The 24,066-nt window shown below is 43.6% G+C and overlaps 1 protein-coding gene across 1 annotated transcript in view; it reads left to right on the top strand.

Moving 5' to 3' along the window:
• The window catches only part of IL1RAPL2 (interleukin 1 receptor accessory protein like 2), a 579,631-nt gene that overhangs the window by 544,351 nt on the left and 11,214 nt on the right, over positions 1 to 24,066 (top strand). Inside the window, exons 8-10 of the mRNA XM_075007869.1 lie at positions 8,513 to 8,658; positions 14,091 to 14,234; positions 20,164 to 20,334. Coding sequence (XP_074863970.1) covers positions 8,513 to 8,658; positions 14,091 to 14,234; positions 20,164 to 20,334 — 461 coding nt within the window. The remainder of the gene's footprint in view (positions 1 to 8,512; positions 8,659 to 14,090; positions 14,235 to 20,163; positions 20,335 to 24,066) is intronic.

The raw sequence follows: 24,066 nt of genomic DNA, 5'->3' as shown, positions 1-24,066 counted from the left end.
AAACCTGTGCAACGTTAGGTCATTCAACTCCTTCCTTCTGAATAAACTCTAAAGACAATGTGGCTATCCATGTGTTCTGAGGATATGTCACCAAATTCCCTCGGCTATGGCTGACATGCTTCTGGTTGTCCTGGGAGTTGTCTTTGGCCTGTAACTATAATGATATTGTCTGCTACATTTGCCCCAGGTGCCTGCTCTTGGGAAATTAATGTTATTTTCAGTATCAAAGTTAATCCTAAAGATGGATGGCCACCTGCCAGAGATCTCCACACTGTTTCTCTCCTACTTGTCCAATCAGCAGAGCTAAGTACAGTGTCTGTAACTTAACCAGTGCCTTCTCTAAGCCGGTATTTGTTTTTGTCTTCAAAGAAACAAGTAATTGTTATGTTTTCTTACCCAGCTTGTGTCTTTTCTGTTTCATCAGACATTCAGATTGCTGACCATTGCATATTGTAAAAGTTGTACAGGAAAGAACCCTTCCTAATGTGTGTCTCCATCAATTTATATGAGTCCACATGAACCTCGTAGTTCATGGAGTTTGCAGTTACCTGCATTCTGTAGTCATCCTTCATTAACAATTCCCTAAGAGCTTTTTGGGTAGCACCCATATCTTCATCTATGTTTGCCCAGACCACAACAGTGCTTCCAATTCTCATTGACAAATTATCAATACAAGCACTAAAAGAATGTGGGGTTTTTTTCTCATCTTTCATAACTCACCTGCTTAAGAACCATTTTTAACTGCAAATATCATAGGAATCCAAAATAACTGACCCAAAATTGCACTTTCCTCATGTGTAAGAGTCCTCATGAAAAGTAAGAAGGGTTTTTGTTGCACAGTTGCTGTGCTGTGTAATGAGCCCTAGTATAAAATTCTTGCTACCTGATTAATGAGCATTTTTAAAACTCTTAATATAGAAGCTCCTTTATAGCAATAGAATGATTTTGTCACTTCCCTCAAACATCTGTTGATTCCAAACTAAGTCCCAATTACATTTATTCATCTTCCACTGACTTCTTTGAGAACTGCATGGGCATAGAATTTAACCCGGGAGTATCAATATCCTTTATTGTGCCAGACCACAGGCAGCATTCTACCCGAGTTGGAGAGAAGGCAAATATACTGGAACCTGGGTCAGAGCCTTCTTGTTGCCCACCTAGACTCACAGAGTGCAGCCCAGGAACCAGGGCGGGCAGCTGGGGCTCATTAAGAATCAATCTGCAGCAAAAAAGCTCATCATATACCTGCTGCCAGTTAATGTCTTCTGGCTCACCATAAAAGGCTTCCCCCAAGACAGAGGGGAAGAAGGGAGGGAGAAGAGGAGTGGTCCAGGAATAGAGGCTGGTGGACTGAGGTTTTGGAAGAGAGAAGTGGCTCATCCAGGTACAGGGGAAAGGTGGTGAAGGGAAGTGATGGGAGAAGTGGCCCAAGGAAGGCTGCTGTGTTTAGGGCAGGGGAAAATCCCCAACAGGTTCTTTCCATCTAGGGTCCCTGGGACAGAGCCCAGAGTAGTGGTCGGGCCTGGGCTCCCCCCACCCATCCCCTGGAGGGCCACCCTAACAGAAGGATGGGGCATCTGCACCTTCTGCAAATGCTTGCCTATGATGACAGTGGCCCGGTAAGCAGAAACCCTTGCCTCTGAAAAGACCCAAGGTAGTGGAAGGGCCATCATGAGTTTCTGAGGCACCCAATAAAATCCTCCAGGAAGTACAAAACCTTTACGGGGCTGACAAGAAGCTTGTCTCAAGAGGTACTGTGGGCTAGGTTCCCTGCTACAGTGGATCTCTGCTCAGTGCAGCAGAGGATGGTGAAAGTCAGATTGGCTGCTATGAATTTGTTCATACTTGCCAGTGATTGCTGGAACATAGCATGATCTGATTATGCTCCCTTCCTGCTACCCAGCGTGCACTCTATTCTGCAGGACAGGTTGGAGATGGCATTACACTACTGGTGAGGCCTTAACACGGAATACAAATTTTTATTTGTTTTTAATCTGTTCGTGTCTTAACTTCTTATATTGAATCTGAGTTTGAGTAAGTTGCATTTTGTTCCATTGCCCCTACTTGTTCCTCTTAACTAATTTCATATCCCCCCCAAGTTTAAATCCTTTAACTCAGTATATAAGCATATAAAATTCAAGCATGTCTTCTCTAAAGTACATCCAATAACGTCAATTGTCTTTCTGTGACATAATCAACATTAAGAGCTCAGTGGTTGCCAATAGCTCCTGCACTGTTATAGTAGGTGCTAATGCCTTTTCTTTGATTTGGATATTACCACAGCAACCACATGGTTATTATTTGCAAAAGTTGACTTTCTCAGGGTGACCACTGTTGTCAACATCTCAGGTGGGCCAGATCCTCTTTGTTCAGCACAAAACCCTGCTGTCATGTTAGCAGCACTACAAGTTTGCCCATATCCTCCATCCAGTCATTGTTATTGATCTTTTCCAAGGTAAAAGATGTGCAGCTGATGCTTAGAAAATGATTAGCAGTGGTAGGCCCTGAGTACTGGACATTTTTCCGATGAGTCTGCTATTAATGTAGCAGCTGTAGGTGTTCCCCTTTAAATGCTGAGATAAATGTGTAGTAACTAGGCATTGATACACTCAGATCAATGAGTCTCTTGGCATTTTTCCCTTGCTAAGATTCTCAAGCTGTATCTCTATTCTGTATAGAAAGTTAGAAGACCATCCCTTTGCTTTTCAATATTAATCTCAGTTTTCCCTAGCTACTTCAGATATTTTCGTCTACCGAAGATTTAAGCTATTCCTTTCTGTTCTGAAGAGAATTTAATATAGCTGGTAAGGTCTTTTGTACATAATCATGCAACACTCCAGAGAACCCATGCTATTCAATTGACAGGGAATTACTCTGTGCTTTCTTAGGAGATCACTACAGTGTGTATTCAGGTATATTCGTTTTCAAGTTGTATACTTGCCCAGGTAACTGCTATTCAGCATAGGTAAGGGCTGTAGAACTGGGTCTGGAATTATTTAGCAAAAGGTTATGAGATTGCATGACAAAGAGAATGAGGTCTGATTACCATGAGATAGTGGTTAGCACTTGCATGCAGGGCATTCTTTTTCTAAGGGCTTGTCTACATCACAGTGAAGATTGACCTGGTCAGGGTTCGAGTTTGATTTCACATGTATGGTAAAGATGCGTGAAATCAATCTGTCTGGGGTTGGCAGTCAACCCTGTACTCCTCACTATCATAAGGAGTAAAGGAAAGTTGATGGGAGAAACGCTATCAACTGTCCTTAGTGAACGCAGTCAAATGTCAGTTTCCAAAATGTCAATTCTAGCTACACATTTGCTGTAGCTAGTATCACATATATGAAATTGACTTTCAGGGCTAGTGTAGACCTGCCCTCAGTGAGAATGGTCCTTTCCTACCCATCTCCCCTTAAATTCAACTCACCAAAGAATAGAAAAGCAGGGGTGGGGGCAGGTGAAAGGGAGGATGAGTCCTTGCCATGTTCTTCTTGCCCCAGGATGGGATAGCTGCACTGTGATAAAAATGTCATGTAAATTGAAGCAGAGCTATTAAATAAGGAATAATAATCTCAAGGTCTGCCTGCAGAGTTGTGAATTGTGTCTGATTATCCAAAGAGCTCTCACTGAATTTCAGTTCTATTCCTCTGCCACAGCCGAGAAATACTGTCTGCTATAAGTCTCACTTTACACATCACGCCCTCAATTGCTAATATTTTTGTCCTGATGCGACTTCATAAAACAGTTTATAAATCCCTTATAATGCTCGTCTTGGGAAATGTGTTTGTCTTTTTTGTCTTCTCAGTTCTCTTTAAATGGACGTAATTTAATTCCCATTCAATGCATGAAAGGATGGGAATGGGGACGTTTTAAATTGAAAGCCTCATTTTGCCTTACTGATTAGACTTACTCTCTGCCCTCTCACCCACACAAGTCAATTAGCAGGTGCAAAATGCTCAGAGAAAGTGTGACACTTGCATTCCGCTATGAGAAGGAGAACGCAAATAACTGGTCTTTAGGCGGTATGTTTGGGTCTATAACAGGATGTGACTGCAGTTCGCGTGGGCACGCCTGAGCTCGCATTAATCTAGCTGGTTCAGGACACAGAGCAATGAAACCATGGCAGCGCACACTTCAGCATGGGCTAGCCAGCCAAATCATTGGATCAAGGCAGGTTTCTGCAGTTTATGCATCAGCTTCACTGTTCCTGGACAGACATGCCCTTAGGGTGTGCTTTACAAGGCTGCCGACAAACTGAGGAAGGTTGGAGTGGGGTGAAAGGGGCTAGTTGCCCAGGGTCTGGCAATGTAAAAGGGCCTGTGACTCCAGGCTGCCATTCCAGCAGCAGCAGCTGCCGCCAGAGCCCCAGGCCATTTAAATCACTTCTGGAACCCCATGTGCCATGGCCCAGCTGGTGTGAAGGCTGGCTGGAGAAGGAAACATAGCATGATTTCAGCAGTGCTGAGGACTGGCTGCCTGAGGCCTCACCCCTTCCAGGAGCTTGGAGCTGAGCTCCCCATGTTCTCCAGTGCCCAGCGAAGCCTGTCATCAGCCCTGGAGCCTTATAGACACGTAGGAAGAAGATGACCCTCCCTTGAAATGTATGCAATCTTAAAAGACAGTAGACAGCCAAAGAATGAGGAATGCCATGGGGAGGGTTAGTTCAATGGCTTCTGTTTGCAGGTCTCTACATATGTATCCTTTCATCTACAATCTATTTTTGAGGGAACAACTAGGGATTTTTGTGTCTTTTAGAAGTACTGGCCCAGATCCTCAGATGTATCCAACAAGTATATTTCACAGGGTGGCATTTTCCCTACCGACGTGGCTGTAGATGACATGTTGATTAATGAAGTCCCTGATCCTGCAAAGAAGTCCACATGTATATACACTTTGGGTCTCACTTTGTGACCCATGACTACAGCGCTCTGCATCCAAGTCATTGTGTTTCAAGATACGCCATGAAAATGTGTATCCCTGGATGAAGTCAGTGGCAAAATCCCACTGACAGCAGTAGGACTGGGGGTCCTCTCAGTGTATGTGGATCCCTTTGCAGGTTTAGAGCCTAAGTTTGTTAACATTCTTCTATTCTTCCCAGTAAACATGGCTCTGTCCACTCACAGATCAGTTACAAAACATAGCCACTTAGAGAGTAAACATCTTGCAATATTGGAATTGGAATATGTGAAAGTGAAGCATTGGAATGCATTGCCTGGAGAGATGGTGGATTCTCCATCCCTCGAAGTCTTTAAGTCCCAGCTTGACAAGGTCCTGGCTGGGATGACTTAGTGGGGATTAATTCTGCTTGAAGCAGGGGGCTGGACTAGATGACCTCCTGAGGTCCCTTCCAGCCCTATGATTCTATGATTTCTATGATATTCTGTGCGAATATGTAATACATTTAAAGGAATTTATCCTGAGTGCTAGTCTGCTGGTTAAAAGTGAAAAGCTTAAACCCATTAAGAGCTTCCTGCAGTTTGCTGCCTTTACCACACTCTGCCACACAATATTTAAGTGTTTCTTGTCTTTCCATGATTAGATCCCCTTTTACTGAGTTTATTTCTCTGCCATTTTAATTAGCAACAGGATAAGTGACAATGATTCTCAGTCCAAGTGCAAATCATTTTTAAGAGAGCTCTTTTTAAATGAGTCTGCCTTATTTAAGTGTAGGATGAAGGGCTGGTATTTTAATTTTAAATGGATTTGCAATAATAGTTTATTTTATTCTAATTCTAATCTATTTTCTGATTGTCACTGGGTGTATGATTTTTTAATTTTAATAAATCTAAACCAGGGAAACCCTGAAAACTCATGATGTGTTTCTGATTAATGCTCCATATGTATTCTTTGTTAGCTGTGTTATTTCTTCCCTGCAGTGTGGTTTGTGGACTAAACTGGGGAGCATATTGTTTATTAACAAAGAAGTCCAAAGTAATGATCTCAAAAGATACAAGGATTATTAATAAAGTAATTGGACATAATTGATTGGACATCTAATGATGCAGACAGATGGAAAGCAAGCAAAAATTTGAGTCTGCGGACTGAGCAGCTTCTCTCTGGAGGGTCCCATTCTGTTTAGAAATGAAACAGATTCTGCTTTTCTTGTAGTATTCTGCACTTGCGGTTTCTGCCAGAATCAGGAAATGCAGAAGCACACAAGAAATAGTGGGGGAAGTAATTCAAACTTTTCCAAGGTTCAGAGATATGCTAGATGTGGAGCACATACAGTGTAACTAGATAAAATGTTGTGGATGCCTCCTGTATGTTTTCTGAGAGTTTGTCTCAGGTCTCATAAGTTTTTGGTTTTTAGAGGCAGCATATAATGGTGTTAACATACGCTAAATGGGAGATTTAGAGAGGCATTGGAGTCAAAAGCCCAAAGCACCTCGAAATTATTGAAGTGACTGGAACCAAGATGAAAATCCAAATTCTAGACCTGACCCTTGCAGCAGTCAAGATCTAGATTCTGGATGTAACCACCAACAGATTTAGGGGCTGTTCAAACTCAGGATCACTATGTTGGAGCTGAAGCCATTTCTGATTTTGGATTTGATTTTAAAAATTTATCAACTCTCCTTTAGGCATCAAAATTTGTTGCCTGATTTCCAAAAGTGCTCAGCATGCTGAGTGGATGTTTAGTGATGAGCCCTATTGAAAATATGCCAGATACTTTTACCTTGAGCTGCCAGATACCTTTTCCTTAAGAAAATTTGCTCCAAGCATTTGAAAATCTGGTCCTGAGTGCATCTGAAAATCTAGCACTGAGCACAATGGGGCTCCCATCCCGACCTGTACCGGTTCAAAAATTGCATGTTGAAATTGTTTTTCAGTGAGGAGAAATGTTTTCTTAATTAAATGATACCCTTTCCATGGAAGAAAAAATTGTCTTTTCATTGAAAACCCAAAAATTAAAACTTTTTTGTTTCGGCCAAAATTTTTCAGATCCTATTTTTGTGATGAAAAATCAAAGATTTCTGGGCACAGCAGGGGATGTGGAGCTGGCTTTTCCAGCTAGCTTTGCAATGCAAATGACAAGTCAGTTGCTATCTTTTTGGGGCTTAATGCATAACTTTCTTGGGGAAGGGCTTTTGTTCTTTCTTGAACTTAAACTTAAATGTTTCTCCTGTAGTGAAGGGATGTGATTGCAGCACACATATCCATCCCTGAACTAGCATTGATCTAGCTAGCACAAGTAAGAAAGCAATAAAAGCACTGGATAACTGTAGCATGGGCTAGCCAGTCAAGTAAGTCACCAGGATTGAAGGCCAGTTTCTACAGCCCATGCTTCCTTGGCTTTGCAGCTCCAGTACCCAAGCTAATTAGACATTCCTTTAATCCACTTGCGCTCTTCATATGCTATGCATGTAAAATTGTCATAAAGTCAGGACAATACTACATTATTTGTGAGTGCAGAATTTGTGAGCCATTTTTCTCACATATTTTGCAATAATGCACTATGGGGGCCAGTTTCCTCCCTGAAGTAACTCCGTTGGCCACTGTTTACTGAGCTCTTAGAAGACATTTAGGGGTAAATTACAGCTAAATAACAACACAGAACACAGAGAGCCAGGACTGGTGGCTGTAAACAAACTTTATGGGACCACAGGAAACTTGGCCACACCCATGATAAGTGGTTGTCTGGCTAACTAAAATCATTCTGGATTACAGATGTTGCCGGATGAGAGAGTTCCAAGTTAGAGAGGTTCAACCTGTTAGTACAATTCTGTGAAATGAAAGAAGTCATTAATCCTCTGGCTTGAAACTCTTCAGCCTGTCCTGCCATCCAGTTGCTGCATGAGAACAGCACTGAAAATCCTGATGCTGCACAATTGCAGCAACCCAGACCCTTCTCCTTGGACCTTAGAAGTTCATAGAATCATAGAATTCTAGGGCTGGAAGGGACCTCAGGAGGTCACCTACTCCAGCCCCCTGCCCAAAGCAGGATCAACCCCAATTAAGTTGTGAAGGACTGACCTTCAACTCCTGGAGCCTCCATATGGCATACCTAGAAAAGGTGCAGAGTAGAACCCCACATGTCTCTGGCTTTCTGCAACACTGTATACCTACTATCATAGGTTTTCCACCATAACGCTGTGCACAGCGCAGCCTCATGTAACTCTTAACTGTGGCCTCCTGGCACAGATCCACTCCATGATTCTGAAAAGTTGCAGAAGGCACCAGTGCTGCTTGTAAATTAGGTGATCCTTTTAGTGTGCTAGTTCCAAGTGGAAGTGAGCTGAATATGCCACCCTGAGCAACTGTTCCTCTGCCTACCACTCCTCGGACCCTTGCTGCAGCTCCTCGGAGTAGCCACAGAGTTGGTAGCTAAATGGCACAATATCAAATATCCATTTTCCCCTCTGTATGATCCTCCTATTTCTGTTTCAGTGAATGGTGGACCTGTCAGGTCTCTCCACGCTGGGTAAGTAGAAGGTAGTCCATGTGGTATAGGGTGATCTTTTCATAGGCATTCTGTCTCCATCAGACTAAGAGGAGACATCATCCTTCCTTTCAGGCTCCTCAAAGAACATCTGGGAGAGAAAGAAGTGGAATTAACATTAACCTTTGATGCTGTTGGGGAGGCAGACCTGGCTAACTACACCTGCCACGTGGAGAACCGAAATGGACATAAACACGCCAGTGTTCTTCTGCGTAAAAAAGGTATTTAACTCTCATGTTTTTCAGACTCCACTGAAGTCAATAGCAAAACTGTCCTTCACTTCATCAAACAGCCAGAATTTCTCCCTGTGTGCTTAGGGCAGTTTAAAAACATTCTCATTGTGGCACACGTTTACCTTTAAGTGTAACATTGTTTTGGAGGACTATTGAGCTCTTCTTTGAGCTCCAGTATCAGAGGGGTAGCTGTGTTCATCTGTAGCTGCAAAAACAGCAAGAAGTCCTCTGGCACCGTATAGTCTAACAGATGTATTGGAGCGTAAGCTTTCGTGGTGCCACAGGACTTCTCATTGTTCTTTAGGCTCAGTAATTGAGTAATGTGGCCTCATCTCTGATGAAGTCAATGAAAGGATTTCAATTTAAACCAGCAGCAAATGTGAAAACTGCTGCTAATGAACTCATTGCTTTTGTATTTTTCCTTTATGGTAGTTTCATTGAGTAAACTGAGTGTGTTAAACAACACAGGTTGATTTATTACAGTGACAAGAACAAAAACACTGCTACAGAGGAGGCTGTTAATCAATGGACCATTACCTCACCATTGTGTTTATCTCTTCCAATCTATTTCCAAGATTCCCTATGCTGAGAATGGCAAATAGTACAAGCGTCATGCACTGTTCCCTGTAAGCTAAGCATTTAGGTGGCTTCCCAGGAGAGATGCAGGTGCCTCCTGGCTGATTAGCGGAGTGCCCACAGCCATCAGAATGCATTTCTATGGTGGTGCACATCTGCACATGCTTTGGTGCACATAACAAAATTTATTGGGCCCATGGATCGAAAATATTAGAGAGACCACTGGTGCCATGGTATTTTTAATGGTATTGGTTGCAGATGACTGGAAACATCCAAATTAGTATTATCTTTTTGTAAATTCTGTGGTTTAGAATAAGCCATTATCTCACAGAGAATGTAAACATCATCTCATTAGAATCCTTCCTATGTTGTTAGTTTCAACATGCTCTTATATTTGTAAGTAGGTTGACATTTAGAGAGAGACACTCCATCAGCCTTTCCTCACTGTTTTCCTTCTGCCAGAGTCTTTCCTGGACATAGCAGTGGGGACGATGCATTATTTTTACTGCTATGTATACCTCCCCATGCCTACCCAGCACGTGTAATGTGGTATTAGCCTCATGCAGATCTCCATTCACTCCAAAACGAAACAATACCACAAAAGCTGTGAAATTAGAAAAGCAAAACAGGTATATGTACAAAGATTAAGGAGCATAAAAATCCATTGAAAATAAAGCAGTCTTTGCCATAGGAAACTCACTAAAGTCTAAGCAAATTGGGTTCATTGCTATTATTACTCTTGTCTGTAAATGCATTTACCAGAAAAGTAAAGTTATGTTTCTATATACACTTGGAAGCTTCACTATAGAAACTGCAAAAGCATTGTTTTGTTTCCTTTACTGAACATTTAGGATGCACAAGGAATAGGAGGAAAACAGTTGGCATTTGAGAGTTCTAGTGGTGCTACATAAGAAATATTGCCGTGTACAGAATGGAGGTGGGAAGGACCACTTTTCAGTTATTCTTTCATCTCCCCTTGCTTTGTGACTGGAGACATTTCATATTCTCCTTATAGCACTATCAATAGCTGAATTTTAAGTCTTGCCTTGAATAACCCCATTGGTGAATTCCAGAGAGACTTGTCCCATTATCCAATTGTTTGCAGATTTATGAAGTTCCTCTAACATTTAACCTAAATATTCTCATTGTGCCCTTTCGTTTCAAAGATTAAAAAACACAGCTGTACCTTGGAATCAAGAAATATTGGTGTTCTATCCACACAGCACTGGTGTCCTATCTAATTATTCAGGATTTGGTGTCATCCACAGTGGGGCAATTTTGCCTGCAAATTAAGCAACTACAGAGATGGCTTCCATGGAAATCAGCCTGATTGTCTCACATGAAAATAAAAACACACCTGAGCCATGAATATCACAGTATATTCTCTATCTTTTGTTTTCTCACTAGTGTCTTTCGAAGACACTTTATTATTTGCTTTCATATATTTTAAAATTGTATTTTCTGTATGATCTTTGCCTTTTGGAAGTCCATAAGCCATGCAATCTTCATTCACCTCATAGCAGTTTCCCATAGTAAGTAACAAGGAAATGGTCTAGAATTCCCTTTAGGGGAATTCGAAAACAGTCTAGGGCTTTTCCGACTCTCTCTCTCTCTCTATGTATATATATATATTTATAAAAATAAAGTGCACTATAAAATGAAAATCTTTGAACAGCAGAAACTTGTCAAAAGCTGCTGAGTCAAATTAATCAGTAGTCTGAGTTGAAAGATGTGGTATGTTTTTCAATGAAAGGCTATCCTGTACCAAAATCAGCTCAACACTTATTTGCAAGGATGTCTCCTTCACATCAGACCTAAAGGAACCAAATTTTATTTTTCATGTCATCATTAGCCTTCTGAGTGATATGGATCTATAGGTTATTGGGTATTTCTAGTTCTCTGAGCATTTAAACCAGCTCAGTGCTCCAAATAATATACCATACACAAATTGTTTTAAATAAGAAATATTCTTTGTACCTTTTCCCTTTACTGATATTTCATTGTAGGATAACATAAGGGCCAGGTTCTGAGACTCTTCATACTCTGTATCCTTTTACTTCGGAAATTATCCCATAATATTAAAGGGTCTGCTCAATGTTTTTGTTTTTTTTTTAAAAAAAAACAAAACAAAACAAAAGGAGGAGACAGTACTCAGCCAGCTTCCTTTTCCCTCCGCCTTCACTTCCACCCGGGTCCCCATGGCTGTGGCTCCACACTCCAGCCAGCTGCCTGCCGCAAGGCTGACATGGTTCCCCACCACCTGGCTGAGGTTCCCATGACTGGGGGCTGCCAGCAAGGGCTCCAGCAGCCCTGCAGCTGGGAGCCAACTGGGGTGCAGATGTACACCAGCATCCCCAGCTGTGGGACCCGGGCTGGGGTTGGGGGACCCCGCAACCCCCACACACATGGAGCCTCATCAGCAGCCCCAGCTGCAGGAAGCCCTGTGAAATACAGAGTAGAAAATAATCTGCATTTCAGGGTGACTTTTGCCTTCTCATACTTCTGTGCGATTGTGGGTTTTCTTGCTGGAGAACAGAGATGTTGCCAATCAAGAATTGAAGCCATCTGATGGTTAATTACTGAAGCATGAAGCTTTGCTAAATGAAACGAACCCCCAAATGTGTCTACCTGATGTCCTTTTTTAAACTGAAGGTAACATCAATGGTGAAGTCATGGTAACTTTTCTTAACACCCAAGTTTTTGTAAACTTTATGCTTCTAAACTTTATGCCCTGTGTCATCTTAGTTCTTTGCTTTATGTCTCTTAGAACTACATTTGTCAACATGGTAAATATCTGCTCTGACATCTTGTGTAAAGTAATCTGTGCTTTTGGAGATAGCTGTGTCAAATTGTCTTCCTGTAAGTTTTATGGGTGGATGAATGGCAAAGCAAGGCTGAGTAGTTCTAGTAGCTGTATTATGCTTGAGAGGACTTTTCAGTCTGATAATGGGCACCTCCAGTGGAGATTTAGTTATTGTGTCATTCCAGCTTTTGCCATAGGTTTGTACATGACAGGTCATGTATCCTAGAACACAGAGCTCAGGGGATGTGGGTTCTGTTATTAGCTCTGCAGCTGGCCTGTGGTTGTCTTGCCTGCTTTGCCTCGGTTTCCCTATCTATAAATCAGGACAGAGCCTCTTACCTCCTTTGTCAAGTTCTTCAAATGTTGAAATGTGCACTATACGATTATCATCACATTACCATTTTCCTGAAACTATATTGGCTGTAATCTACAAGTGCTTAGGACATGCTCTACTTGCATGGTTCCAAATCCTAGCAGTTTTACCTTACACCATTTCCTGAAGGCCAGCATATTTGGGCCCTCTTTAAGCAGACTAGTAATGATTAAAGAGACAAGAAAATAGTCCTGATCATATCTCCAAGATGATCCAAGGATGCTTGATGATCAGATGCTCCAAGGAATTATTGGATTAGAGACGATCCAAAAGATTGTTGTGGCTTACTGGTAGAAAGTACTCAAATCTTGTAGATCCATCTTAGTTATCATAAACCAATGGGGCCTTACTGTCCACAAAAGGGAGACGATTGAGTTTGATACCAAATATACAAGCATGCATAATTCATCATTCAGCTTTGTCCATTGAACAGCACAGAGGAAATTTAAATAAAGAGCAAAGTGAGGAGAATGCTTAATTTATTTTCCAAAAAGGGAAAAGACGTGCATCTCAATAAATTCTCCAGTACTTTCCTCATGTGGCTCCAGTACTTTTCTGATGTCACTCTTCCATGTAAGTAATCACTGTGATTGTCAAAAAGTTGCTCTATGGTTGCAAATGGGAGACAAGATAGTTAATGTAACCACAGTAGGAGATGCCAAGGTGACATTAACCAATGAGGCCTGGTTGAAACTTGGAATTTCTATTCCATGGGAAATACCGATATTTCAAAATATTGTTTTATCCCAATTTGGAAGAAAAAGTTGAAATTTTGGAATTTTCTGCAACATGAAAAAAAATTGGCAACATCAAGAGCGTATTGAAGATCTGCTTTTCAGTATGGCTATACTCCTTTGTTCTGACTTTGCTTTCTCCCATAGTATAGTATATTTGCTATAGTATATCAGTGAAGAAACAATAAGTACGAAACAAAGCACTCTAATCATTTTTGTCAAAAATTTGGACAAAACCTGTATGTTCCTGTGAAACTTTTTGATTTAACCAAATCAGCACGAGAAGTTCTTGCATTGGAAAGTGTTCTTGTCCCTTTTCAGAAATGGCACACACTAGGAAAAAGTATGAGAACTCCCATCTTATGCACATTGGTGCCTTGAGTATCCATCACATCTAAAACAAACTGGTGCTCAGCTGCGTCGTGTATACCGTTAACTTCCTTGGCTACGTGACATGAAAGTCCTGGCCCACCAGATCAGATCAAGTCACCTGTTGACTTTATAAATATGAAAGTTTTTTGTTTAGTTTTCTTTGGGTAACCGGAGTCTCTTACATAGCAGTGAAATACATCTAATAAAATTACTCTTACAGACCATGTTGTTTGGTGCATAGTGCCAAAGCAGAAGATACAATTATACTCTGCAAGCTATTAAGAGACTGATTAATACTTTGGGTACATTCACTGCATAATTCCCTTGTCAAAAGAGTTATGACTAGAGGCTTAAATGCATTTTGGATGGCAATTGTAGACTGGCAGTAGAAGGAGTGAATGGGTAAAGTATAATAATAGTTAATGAACTAAAAATGAGGTGGACTTATTTTATAATAGCAATAAAGAGCAGCTGCCCAGTTGTACATGAAATTGCACAGTGAATTAGTACAATCAAAGCTTGAAAGGATCATAACCAGTCTGTCTCTCCCTGCTTATCCTAGATTTGATCTACAAAATAGAGCTTGCCGGAGGATTGGGAGCTATCCTTCTTCTGCTTATTCTGCTTGTAACTATCTATAAATGCTACAACATAGAGTTAATGCTGTTCTATCGGCAGAATTTTGCAGGTGATGAATCTATGGATGGTAAGTAGTCTCTCAAGGAAACTAACTGTAACCCCTCTGCTGGGGAACCTTACTTTAATTGGAGACAAAAGATGCTAAAGTCAATTGAAGTTGAAGGAATTTAGCACCTTGAAAGATAAGGCCCAAAAATCCTATTCCAAAGTCCATTGAAATTAATTGGCTTTCTACTGACTTCAATGAGTAGGAAATAAAGAAATTGTTCTGAAGCCTCCTTTATAAGCCTTTTATTGAGGACAAAGTGTGAATGGATTCCTCAGAAGAATTAATTTAGGTGAAAATCAGTTCTGACCCTTCCTTAGATTCTAAATTCCATTCACATTTTCCAGCTTCCACACCCTACTCAGAACCATCACCAGTAACGTGTTTATTGCAGATGAGGCATATTTCTTGCTGGACAAGTTTCACAATATTTGCAGATTTAAAGGAATCAGAAAATAATACAATAATTATTTCTGTGAACTAATAGACGCCATTTCTTCTATTAAACACTAGTTGGAAGCAGGAAAATAATTTAGTGCAGATCTGTGGACTGTTTCAGAGGACTGACTGGAATGGAAGTGTAGTTTAAAGCAGATCATTTTTAAATGCTTCTACCCTTTATATCTAAGACAGGCAATCCACTTGTCTGTAATGGAACTATTTCTGCTTTATAAGCATGTGTTTTAGCATTTTGCTAGAACAGTAATCTGATGATGTTGAACAAGGACAAGTGCAGAGTCCTGCACTTGGGATCAAAGAATCCCAAGCACTGTTACAGGCTGGGGACCAACTGGCTAAGAAGCAGTGCAGCAGAAAAGGACCTGGGGATTACAGTGAATGAGAGGCTGGATATGAGTGAGCAGTGTGCACTTGTAGCCAAGAAGGCTAGTGGCATATTGGGGTTCATTAGGAGAAGCATTTCCAGCAGATCTGAAGAAGTTGTTATTCCCCTCTATTCAGTACTAGTGAGGCCACATCTGGAATATTGCATCCAGTTCTGAGGCTCCGAGTATAGAACGGATGTGGATGCATGGGCGTGGGTTCAGCCAAGGGCAATGAAAATGATGAGGGGGCTGGAGTACATGACCTATGAGGGGAGACTGAGGGATTTAGGCTTATTTAGTTTGCAGAAGAGAAGAGTGAGGGGCAATTTGATAGCTGTCTTCAACTTCTTAAGTGGGGGTGGGGCTCTAAAGAGGATGGAAAGAGGCTGTTCTCAGGAGTGACGGGTGGCAGAACAAGAAGCAATGGTCTCAAGTTACCGAGGGAGAGGTGTAGGAAAAACTGTTTATTAGGAGGGTGGTGAAGCACAGGTGGTGGAATCTCCATCCCTAGAGGTTTTTTAAGTCCCAGCTTGACATAGTCCTGGCTGGGATGATTTAGTTAGGATTGGTCCTGCTTTGGGCTGGGGGCTGGACTCGATGACTTCCTGAGGTCCCTTCCAGCCCTAGGAGTCTATGATTCTATGAAGAGGACTTTAATTGCGAGATGCACAAGGTTTGATTCATCACTGCATTATTAGCTTCAAAATCAAAGTTCTGAGATATTATAACCCAGATGTGAATCAGGCTCATATAATTTATTCCACCATATTCTGTTTCTGCCAAAGAGCTAGAGTGGCATTTTCAAATGCTCCTAAACCTCTTGGGAGCAAAAGGCCAGTGAAAGTCAATGCATCTGCATCATGTCGGCACTTTTGAAAATCCTACACCTAAAAGAAAATAATATTTTGGAAAAGAAGAGAAGAAAATGTTTATTCTTTTGCAGAAATAACCAGTTTCCTCAAATGATTGCCTGGGCACCAACCAGTTTCAGTGTCAAAATAATAATCCTTTCTATTAAACACTCAGGCCAGGTGTACATGAGAGGCTTTTCCTGGCAAAACCAGGCTTTTGACAGAAAAAACCATGGAGCGTCTACACAGCAAATGCGCTTCGTTGACAGTTTGTTGACAAAACCTAACACATCTGCCGGTAGCATTATACCTCTCCCCATTCAGGCATAACGCCCCTCTCGAAAGTGTTCTGTCAACAAAACCACCACGTAAACATTCCGCAGCCCTTTTGTTGACAGGCAGGGCTTCCAGTTCACCAAGCAGCCCTGTTTGCAGAACTTCTGGTCCGCCATTCTGTGGAGAGGGGGACCGGCAGTATCTCTGCTGTCTGTCGACAGAGCAGATTGCCCTTTCGATCTGCTATTCTGTGTCGATGCAATCTGTCAACAGAAGTTTTGCCGGGAAATCCCTTCCAACAGTGACTTCCTTTGACAGAGGCTTCTTGGTAGATGTGGTCTCAGTGTATATGTTCAGTGAAATCCTGGCCCTTCTCAATTTTGCTATTGACTTCAGGGGGGCCAGAAGTTCATCTGTTGGCTTCAAGACTGTGGATGCTTCATAAGAGGCAAGAGAAAATAATTACCCTTTTAGCTTGATGAGCATTACTAGAACTTACAAAACTGTGTTTAAATATCAAGACACAAAACAAATCTCTACCAAATGGTCAGTATTCAGACTGAAAATCCATCAGATGTTCAGTCTGGAGAAGGGCCAGATCCTTACGGGGTGTAAATTGGTGGAGCGCCACTGACTTTATTTTACACCCAGATATTACTTTAAGGCTTCACACCAGTTGGCCCAGAGCACCAGCCTCACATCTGAAATGCCAGTTCTATTGACTTGTGCTATCAGTATCAAGTTATTGCTATTTTAAAGCATTTTTTGTAGTTTGATTTTCAAGTAAAGAAGATCCATGAGACAGTCCCCCCAGCACACAGGTCACTATGTGGCCCCATTTAAGTCCATAGGCACTGACTCTGTGGGTGCTCTGGGGCTAGAGCACAAATGAAAAAAAAATCACCAGTCACCTGCCAATCAGCTACTCGGGGACCCACCAATCAGCTCTCCCCACTCCACCCAGCATCTTCCCACCACCATGTATCAGCTGTTCATGGTAGGTAGAAGGTGCTGGAGGAAAGGGGTGGGGGCAGGGCAGGAAGCATTGGAGTGAGGATGGGGCATGCAGGAAGAGGTTGGGAGGAGGCAGAGCCTCTGAGATGGAAGCAAGGAGAGGCAAAGTGGAGGTGTAGCCTTATGGGACGGGGTGGGTCCTTGGGCACAGCAGGGGTAGATCACTCCCAGGGAAACCTGAAAATTGAGAAGATACAGATGATTAGGGTTGCAAGAGACCTCGGGAGGTCAGCTAGTCCAACCCCCTGCTTGAAGTAGGACCAACCCTAACTAAATCATCCAATGGATGACCTGCATTATTTCCACTGGATGTTCCAGTTTGTTTAGAGCAGAGTCTTAGTGAAATCAGAGGTTCTGTATGAACATTCCTTCTGCCTCTGCAGAGTGCTCTGGGAATGAGGACTGGCATAAAGGTACTCCTCTATACAGCCAGTTATAGGATTGAGGTCCTAAAGCTATTCTGCTTTCCCCTTTATTTTAAATGGAGTAGCTAAAGCCAGATAGATTTGTCTTATTCTACAATTTAAAAGAATATCTTGTGTAAATTTTCTTGGACAAATTCACATCCCAGACAGTGCATAGCTATACTTTAAAGAAAACTTTTTGACCATGCTGAGAGTTAAAAAGGCTCTATTCAGAGGCCCTTTTATTTAAAAAAAAAAAAAAAGCAGACCTTTTATCTAATTCACCTGACTCCAGGATCCAGAACTCTGAGGAAAACAGCAAATATCACAAGGCTGACAATAAAATCATGGGAGCTGACCACATTAAAATGCACAACTTTATGAGTAAGCAGTCACTGGTGCACAATTGTTTAATCTGTGTGTGCAAATCAGATGCAAAACACATGCTTCACTTACTGGAAAATCAGGAAGTCTGATTTTACTTTATTTTAGAGCCAACAAATGTGAGCATCCACAGGGTTTGCTTTAGAGATTAACCTCCCTCATCCGGCACCCTCAGGACCTGAGTGGTCCCAGACAAGGGATTTTCCTAGAGCAGGGATGGTCTGTCCTGCCCCCAACCTCAGACCCTGCTTCTAGGCTCCCTCCCCACTGTCACCACAGCTTCCCACCCCCTTCTCATTCTCCCCTCCCTCAGACTCCACAGGTGCCAGCTCTCGGCCCCTCCCCAGCATCCCCTGGCCACAGCTTTCCTGCCCGCTCCCAGCCACAGCTTCCCAGGGCGATGGCTTTGCGTGAAGCCCCAGCTGCGGCTTCCTGCCCAGCCCTGGGAATGAGCTGCTGTGGGCCACGGCTTCCCAGCCAGGGGCTTTGTGCGCAGTCCCACCTGTGGCTTCCACAGGCCACAGCTTTCTGCCCAGCCCCTGCGATGAGCCACTGTGAGCCGGGGTTGCCAGTTTACCAGCCCAGGCCACTGCTCCCTGCTGCTGCTTCCGGCCTGAGCTTCCTGGCTGCTGCTGTCCACCCCCTTGCCTCCAAACCAGCTGTGGCTGCCTTGCCCTGGGCTCTTGCTGCCCGGCTGGCTGGCACCTCCTCTCCCCAGCCCTGGGACTCTCTGGTCCTGCAAGACCCATGGTCCTGCCAGATGACGAATGTTGCTGGATGAACGGGTGCCAGATTTCGGAGTTTTAACCTGTGCTACCTTTGCAAGTGCCTGAGTGTTAAGCCTGATAGTTGCCTCCCTGATCACCTGTTAGTCGTCCTCTGCACTTCTTTTGGCAGGCAGGCTTCACTGTTGCCTAGTGCAGCGGATATTGGAACTGTCTCCAGACCTGTCTGCTTTTAATCCTTTTGCCGCTGGACTTCCTGACTCAGCAGCGCTGCCATCACTGTTGTTTGAGTAGTTTGCTGTTCTGATGAAATGTTAGGATATCACTTGGACTAGATCCCATGCTGCTCTGGTGATTAAAGGCAGATTTCTTTCTGCTAACTGAGCCACTGAAGGTAATCAGAGAAGGTCTAGCTTACCATTATCAATATTTACCAGACTGTCTTAGAACCCATAGTATACTTAAGTCCCATATTTTCAGCATAAAATCAATTCCACAGCTAAGTAAACAAATGCTCACATCTTGCCTGCTTTTACCTATGAACCACAGTGGACTAGATTTATTTAAGGAACACTAGGAGAATAGCACTCATTTATAGAACAGCAACTAATAAATCACAATCTGACCATCTATTTAATACAAAATATTGATGAACATTGACTGCACAGAAAAGATCTTTCCCAGTTCTTTACAGAAAATTGGAGTTTAATAATCTCACTTTCTTATGCTTCTTTTTCACTCCATTAACTATTTGTTTTTTCATTTTCTGTAAGTAATGACACCTGGTAGCCATCGCTAGAGACCCTTTCGTTAAAACTTGATTCTTTCACACATGTATTTTTTTCCATTATTTCTGAAATACTGTAAGGGTATAATAAAGGCAGTGACCATTAACAAAGACAGCATTAAAACCCCCAGATGTTAAAAATCATGAACCAGGCTCAAGAAAACTCCAAAATTGGCTTCAAAATTATTATTTTTCAAGTTAGGTTGGGATCCTTTATATTTTGTCTTTCATTTTTTCTGCTTGGTCGAGTCATGTTTTCAGGCTTCTTTTCATAGACACAAAGGCTAGGAACCTTTTTTTTTTAAAAAAATGCAAGCTTAGATTCTCCCGTAACCGCATTAATTCAGGAATACTATGAACACCTACCAATAAAGCCACACAGAGGTGAAGGATACATGTAAAACCAAGCTTCCTGGAATAATTCATGATCTCTAGTGCATCCTAAGCAGCATGTGTGTTTCACCATGAAAAGTTTTTCGCTTAATATAGTGGGTTTTAAGATTGATGTTGAAAAATTAGAAACAACTTAATTTCATCAATACTGCCTTCGCTACATGTGCAGAACTCCCACTGACCTTGTGATAGGAGTTCTGGCACACCGGGGTTCAGAACTAGGCTGTCAAATAGTTTATCTCTTCCTAGTACACGTACAGGTAACTGTGAGTAGCCTTTCATTTCTCTCCAGACAACAAGGAATACGATGCCTATCTTTCTTACACTAAAGTGGATCCAGATGCATTAGACTGTGATAATAACGAAGAGGAGCAGTTCGCACTTGAAATACTGCCAGACGTTTTGGAAAAACATTATGGATACAAACTCTTCATTCCAGACAGGGACCTGATCCCTAGTGGGAGTAAGTACTTCTGAACCTTAGGTTTAATCCTGGCTGATGCTATTGGGAAGGCATGTGCTGCATGTGAAGTACTGTTGAGGGATAGTTAACAGTGTCTTCTCTTTGCAAGACTACATTCAGAACCTCATGAGTTCCCTAAACACAGGAAGGTGTGACCTCCAATTCAGGTCTGATCCTGCTCCAGTGAAGTCAGTGGGAATTTTGCTGTTCACTTCAGTGGAAGCAGGATCAGCACTTTGCAAAGGGGAATTCTGCAGAACTGTAAAACATGGTAAAAAAGTCAATGTCTGACAAAGGCTGCTAGGAAGTGCAATTTGTATGCAGCAAATGTCTATTTTATCATTTAAAATGGAATTATCTCACTAATTATCCTTCAGGCAATTACTTATTTGTCTACACCAATCTTACAAATAAAACATTTCTTGTTGTCTTCTGTTTTTTGCTGACTTTACAGGTAAAAATATTATAAATACTTTGCCATTCAAGTTGACATCAGTTGAGCTGTTTTTAAAGTAGAGCTTTGTCCATTTATCAACAGAATTTGTATCATGTAAATAATCCCAGTTTTTCAAATGGATGTGGACTGTTTGTTTATCTGGTTTTGTTGCCCATTTCTAGTTAGTGAAATGTAGTTGTCTATTTCAGATCAATGTCACTGCAACATCTGAATACTCTGCAGCACATGTTAATGTCTGTAACCACAATGACATCTATAGCTGGGGCTTTTCCTGATTTGTTATAGAACAGATTTTAAAAAAAGGCTCTGTAATGTGCAGAAGATTCATGCATTCTGCATTCATGGTTTGTTTGTATTTACACCGTGTGTTTTTGCCAAATAATTGAGATGCTCCTGTGAGAAATATGCCTTTGAATATTAATTTAGTTTGCAACGTCTGTATTCGATTAGCTTCCACTGAGACAAGTTAGAACAGGGAAATCTGCACCTCTGTGTATGTGCTAATGTGAAAAAGAGTAAACATACAACCCAGCTCTGCTCTTCAGGCATGTGCAGAAAACCCTGCCGCATACTGAAACAGTTTCAATCAACCATCTTAAAAAGCTTGTATGTGGGTGAGATGGAAGCAGGGTCATGACCAGGGCTCTTTAAGGAGTCAGTTGTGGTCCTGGCACTGCCACTGCTGACTCCTCTTGTGGCTCCCTGCCCTGCTGTGCTGAAATAATGGAACTAAATTTAATTGGTTTAACAGCCGGCAGGGCAGCCGGAGGGATTCAGCCATTAAACCAATCCAATTTAGTTCCATTATTTCAGTGCGGCAGGGCAGGGAGCCACCCACCCTGCAGGTGAGGGAAGTAAGCAGGAGAGCTGGGGGCGGGGGTGGGTCTGCCCCTGTTGGAGCCAAGCTACTGCCTTGAGGAGGAGGAGGAGGTGGCGGGGAGGCAGGGGCCATGGAGGAGCAGCAGCAGCACATGGAGCTCATCGTCTGAGGCAGGTCAGTCCTGGGGGTGTGGGCTGGGGGATTGGGCTGAGAGGGTTTAAGCCTGGGCAGGGCTTTTTTTCTAGAGGGAAAAGGTGGTGGAACTCAAGCCACCAAACCAACCCTCCACCACCACCAGGGGCCTAATACCCCCAGGCAGGGCCCACACCACTCCCAAGGGGGCTCATGCTGCCCCCCCTGCAGCTTCACCATCCCCCAGGGGGCCCAAACTGTCCCACGCAGGGCCTGAGTTGTCCCCCAGCAGCTTAAGCACCCTCGGGGGGCCCAATCCTCCCCTTCCAGCCCCCATGCTGGGCCCAAGCTGCCCCCCAGTGCAGCCCTACCAGGCCCCATGCAGGTTCCAAGACACTCCTGGTGGGGCCCAAGCTGCCAGTGCATGAGGCCCTACCAGACCTCATGCTGGGCCCAAGCTGCCCCCAGTGGGACTCTACCAGTCCCCAGTGGGGCCCGAGCCACCCCTGGTGCAGCCCTTCCTCTCTGGCAGGGCCTGAGCTGCAGCACACAGGGCCCAAGCCTCCCCACACAGGGCCCTACCAGCCCCCATAGAGGGCCCAACCAGCCCCCCACATGCGGGCCTAACTCCCTTGCCCTTCCTCCTCATGGCTACAACCCACACCCCGGCTTACCTCCCCGCCGTCTCCATGCCCAGGCTTAAGCCCACACCGCCCCAAAACCTCCCCCACCGTCTGCAGGATTCACTTACCGGCTTGCACAGGAACTCCACTGCTGCTTCCTGGCCAACTGCCTTGGCAGCACAGCAGGGGCAGCTCCCAGCGCCTTGCTGGGCTTAAAAACTAGCACTCAGTGTAATTGGTTTGTTGGCCAGATCCCCCCTGCTGGCCATTAAACCAGTTAAATGGACTGTTAGTCTTTCGGCACAGCAGTTGGGAGCTGGAAGAGTGAAGGGTGGGAGCCGCTAATGGCTCCTTTAAGAGCCACATGCAGCTCAGAGCCGCCCTTCCCACCCAGCTTCCAAAATGGCGGCACCAGGAAAGAAGGTGACAGAATGCAGCTCCACTGCATTCCTCCAGAAAAAAGCCCTGCTCTTCAGGATGGGGGCGGGGCAGGTTTGGGGCTGAGATGGGTTAAGCCTGGGGATGTGGGGGTGGGGTTTGAGGCTGAGGGGTTTAAGCTTGGGGATAGGAAGGCGGGTTTATTGGCCAAGTGGGATAGTGCCTAGAATGGGGACAGGGGAGTGTGGGGGGTTGATGCCAATCACATGCAGCATTTTCCTTGTCCTCATTTGTTGTCCAATCCAGGGGTGAAAGTAACCTAAACTTTCTAACGGGTACAAATCATTGTGTGTGCGCTGTTCTTAAAATAAGGGTTACGAAGAGTGCGGTATGACCTTATTTATTAAGGACTGTCTCGTATTCACACGCACTGCGGCTCTTGATGGATCGATTCTGTGACTGAATTTGAAAAAATGGCTCTTCTCACTATTTTGGTTGCAGACCCGGCCATGGCTTTGCCACCTCCTGGGCCCTCTTGGTCACTAGCTAGTCAGAATGCACATTGCCTTTTGGTTACACATGGAGCAAGTGTTTCCCTGGGGTTTCTGAAAACATTATAGCCATTCCTGCGTTTGCAGGCGCGAAGCCTGCAGTGTCCAATGTGCTTTCTGTTTGCCACACGTGGTGAACTGGACACCGCGGTGTGGTGCATTGGCTTGTCAGAGCCACACAGGTGGAGCACCCTCTGCCCGCTATGCTCCTGTGCCACGCCACTTGGTGGGACAGGTGCGTGGAAGTAGCAGTGGAGGCAGTTGCTCCCGCCGCGCCAGCAGCCCTGCGTAGTTCACTGGGTGGCTCCAGGCATGGTCCCAGGTGCTGCGACGGCTTGGCTCTAGTGGTGGAGCTCCAGACACAGCAGCTCCAGTGAGTCACCAGCAGTTTGCATGGGGGGACGGCAGGTGCCTGGTTCTGGGGGTGGGGCAGTACTTGGCTCAGGAGGGAGGGGGGACTCTGGTGATCGTTACGTTTCTTTCGGACACCACTGCTCTAAGCTGTCGCTACCTGTCCTGCCCCAATCACAGTGCACCTTTACGCTGCCAAATAGGGTAAAGAAATGGAGTCTCAGCCTTTAGACTTTTGGTCCCTATCAGCATCAGCATATGACACTGATTCTTAGCAGGAATTAGACAAGTCAAAATATTCCTGTCTCTCTACAAAAGAGATTGTTAAAAGGAATTGAAAGAGTAAAATTCACAGAAGAGGCTCTCTGATTTCCTGGCTCAAAATGCACACCAGGAAGTGAACCCTTACCCATCAGAGAA

Source organism: Carettochelys insculpta, chromosome 13, assembly GCF_033958435.1.
Source record: "Carettochelys insculpta isolate YL-2023 chromosome 13, ASM3395843v1, whole genome shotgun sequence".
NCBI lineage: Eukaryota > Metazoa > Chordata > Testudines > Carettochelyidae > Carettochelys > Carettochelys insculpta.
The sequence above is the reverse complement of the archived record's forward strand: the minus strand, read 5'-3'. Positions and strand labels throughout refer to the sequence as shown.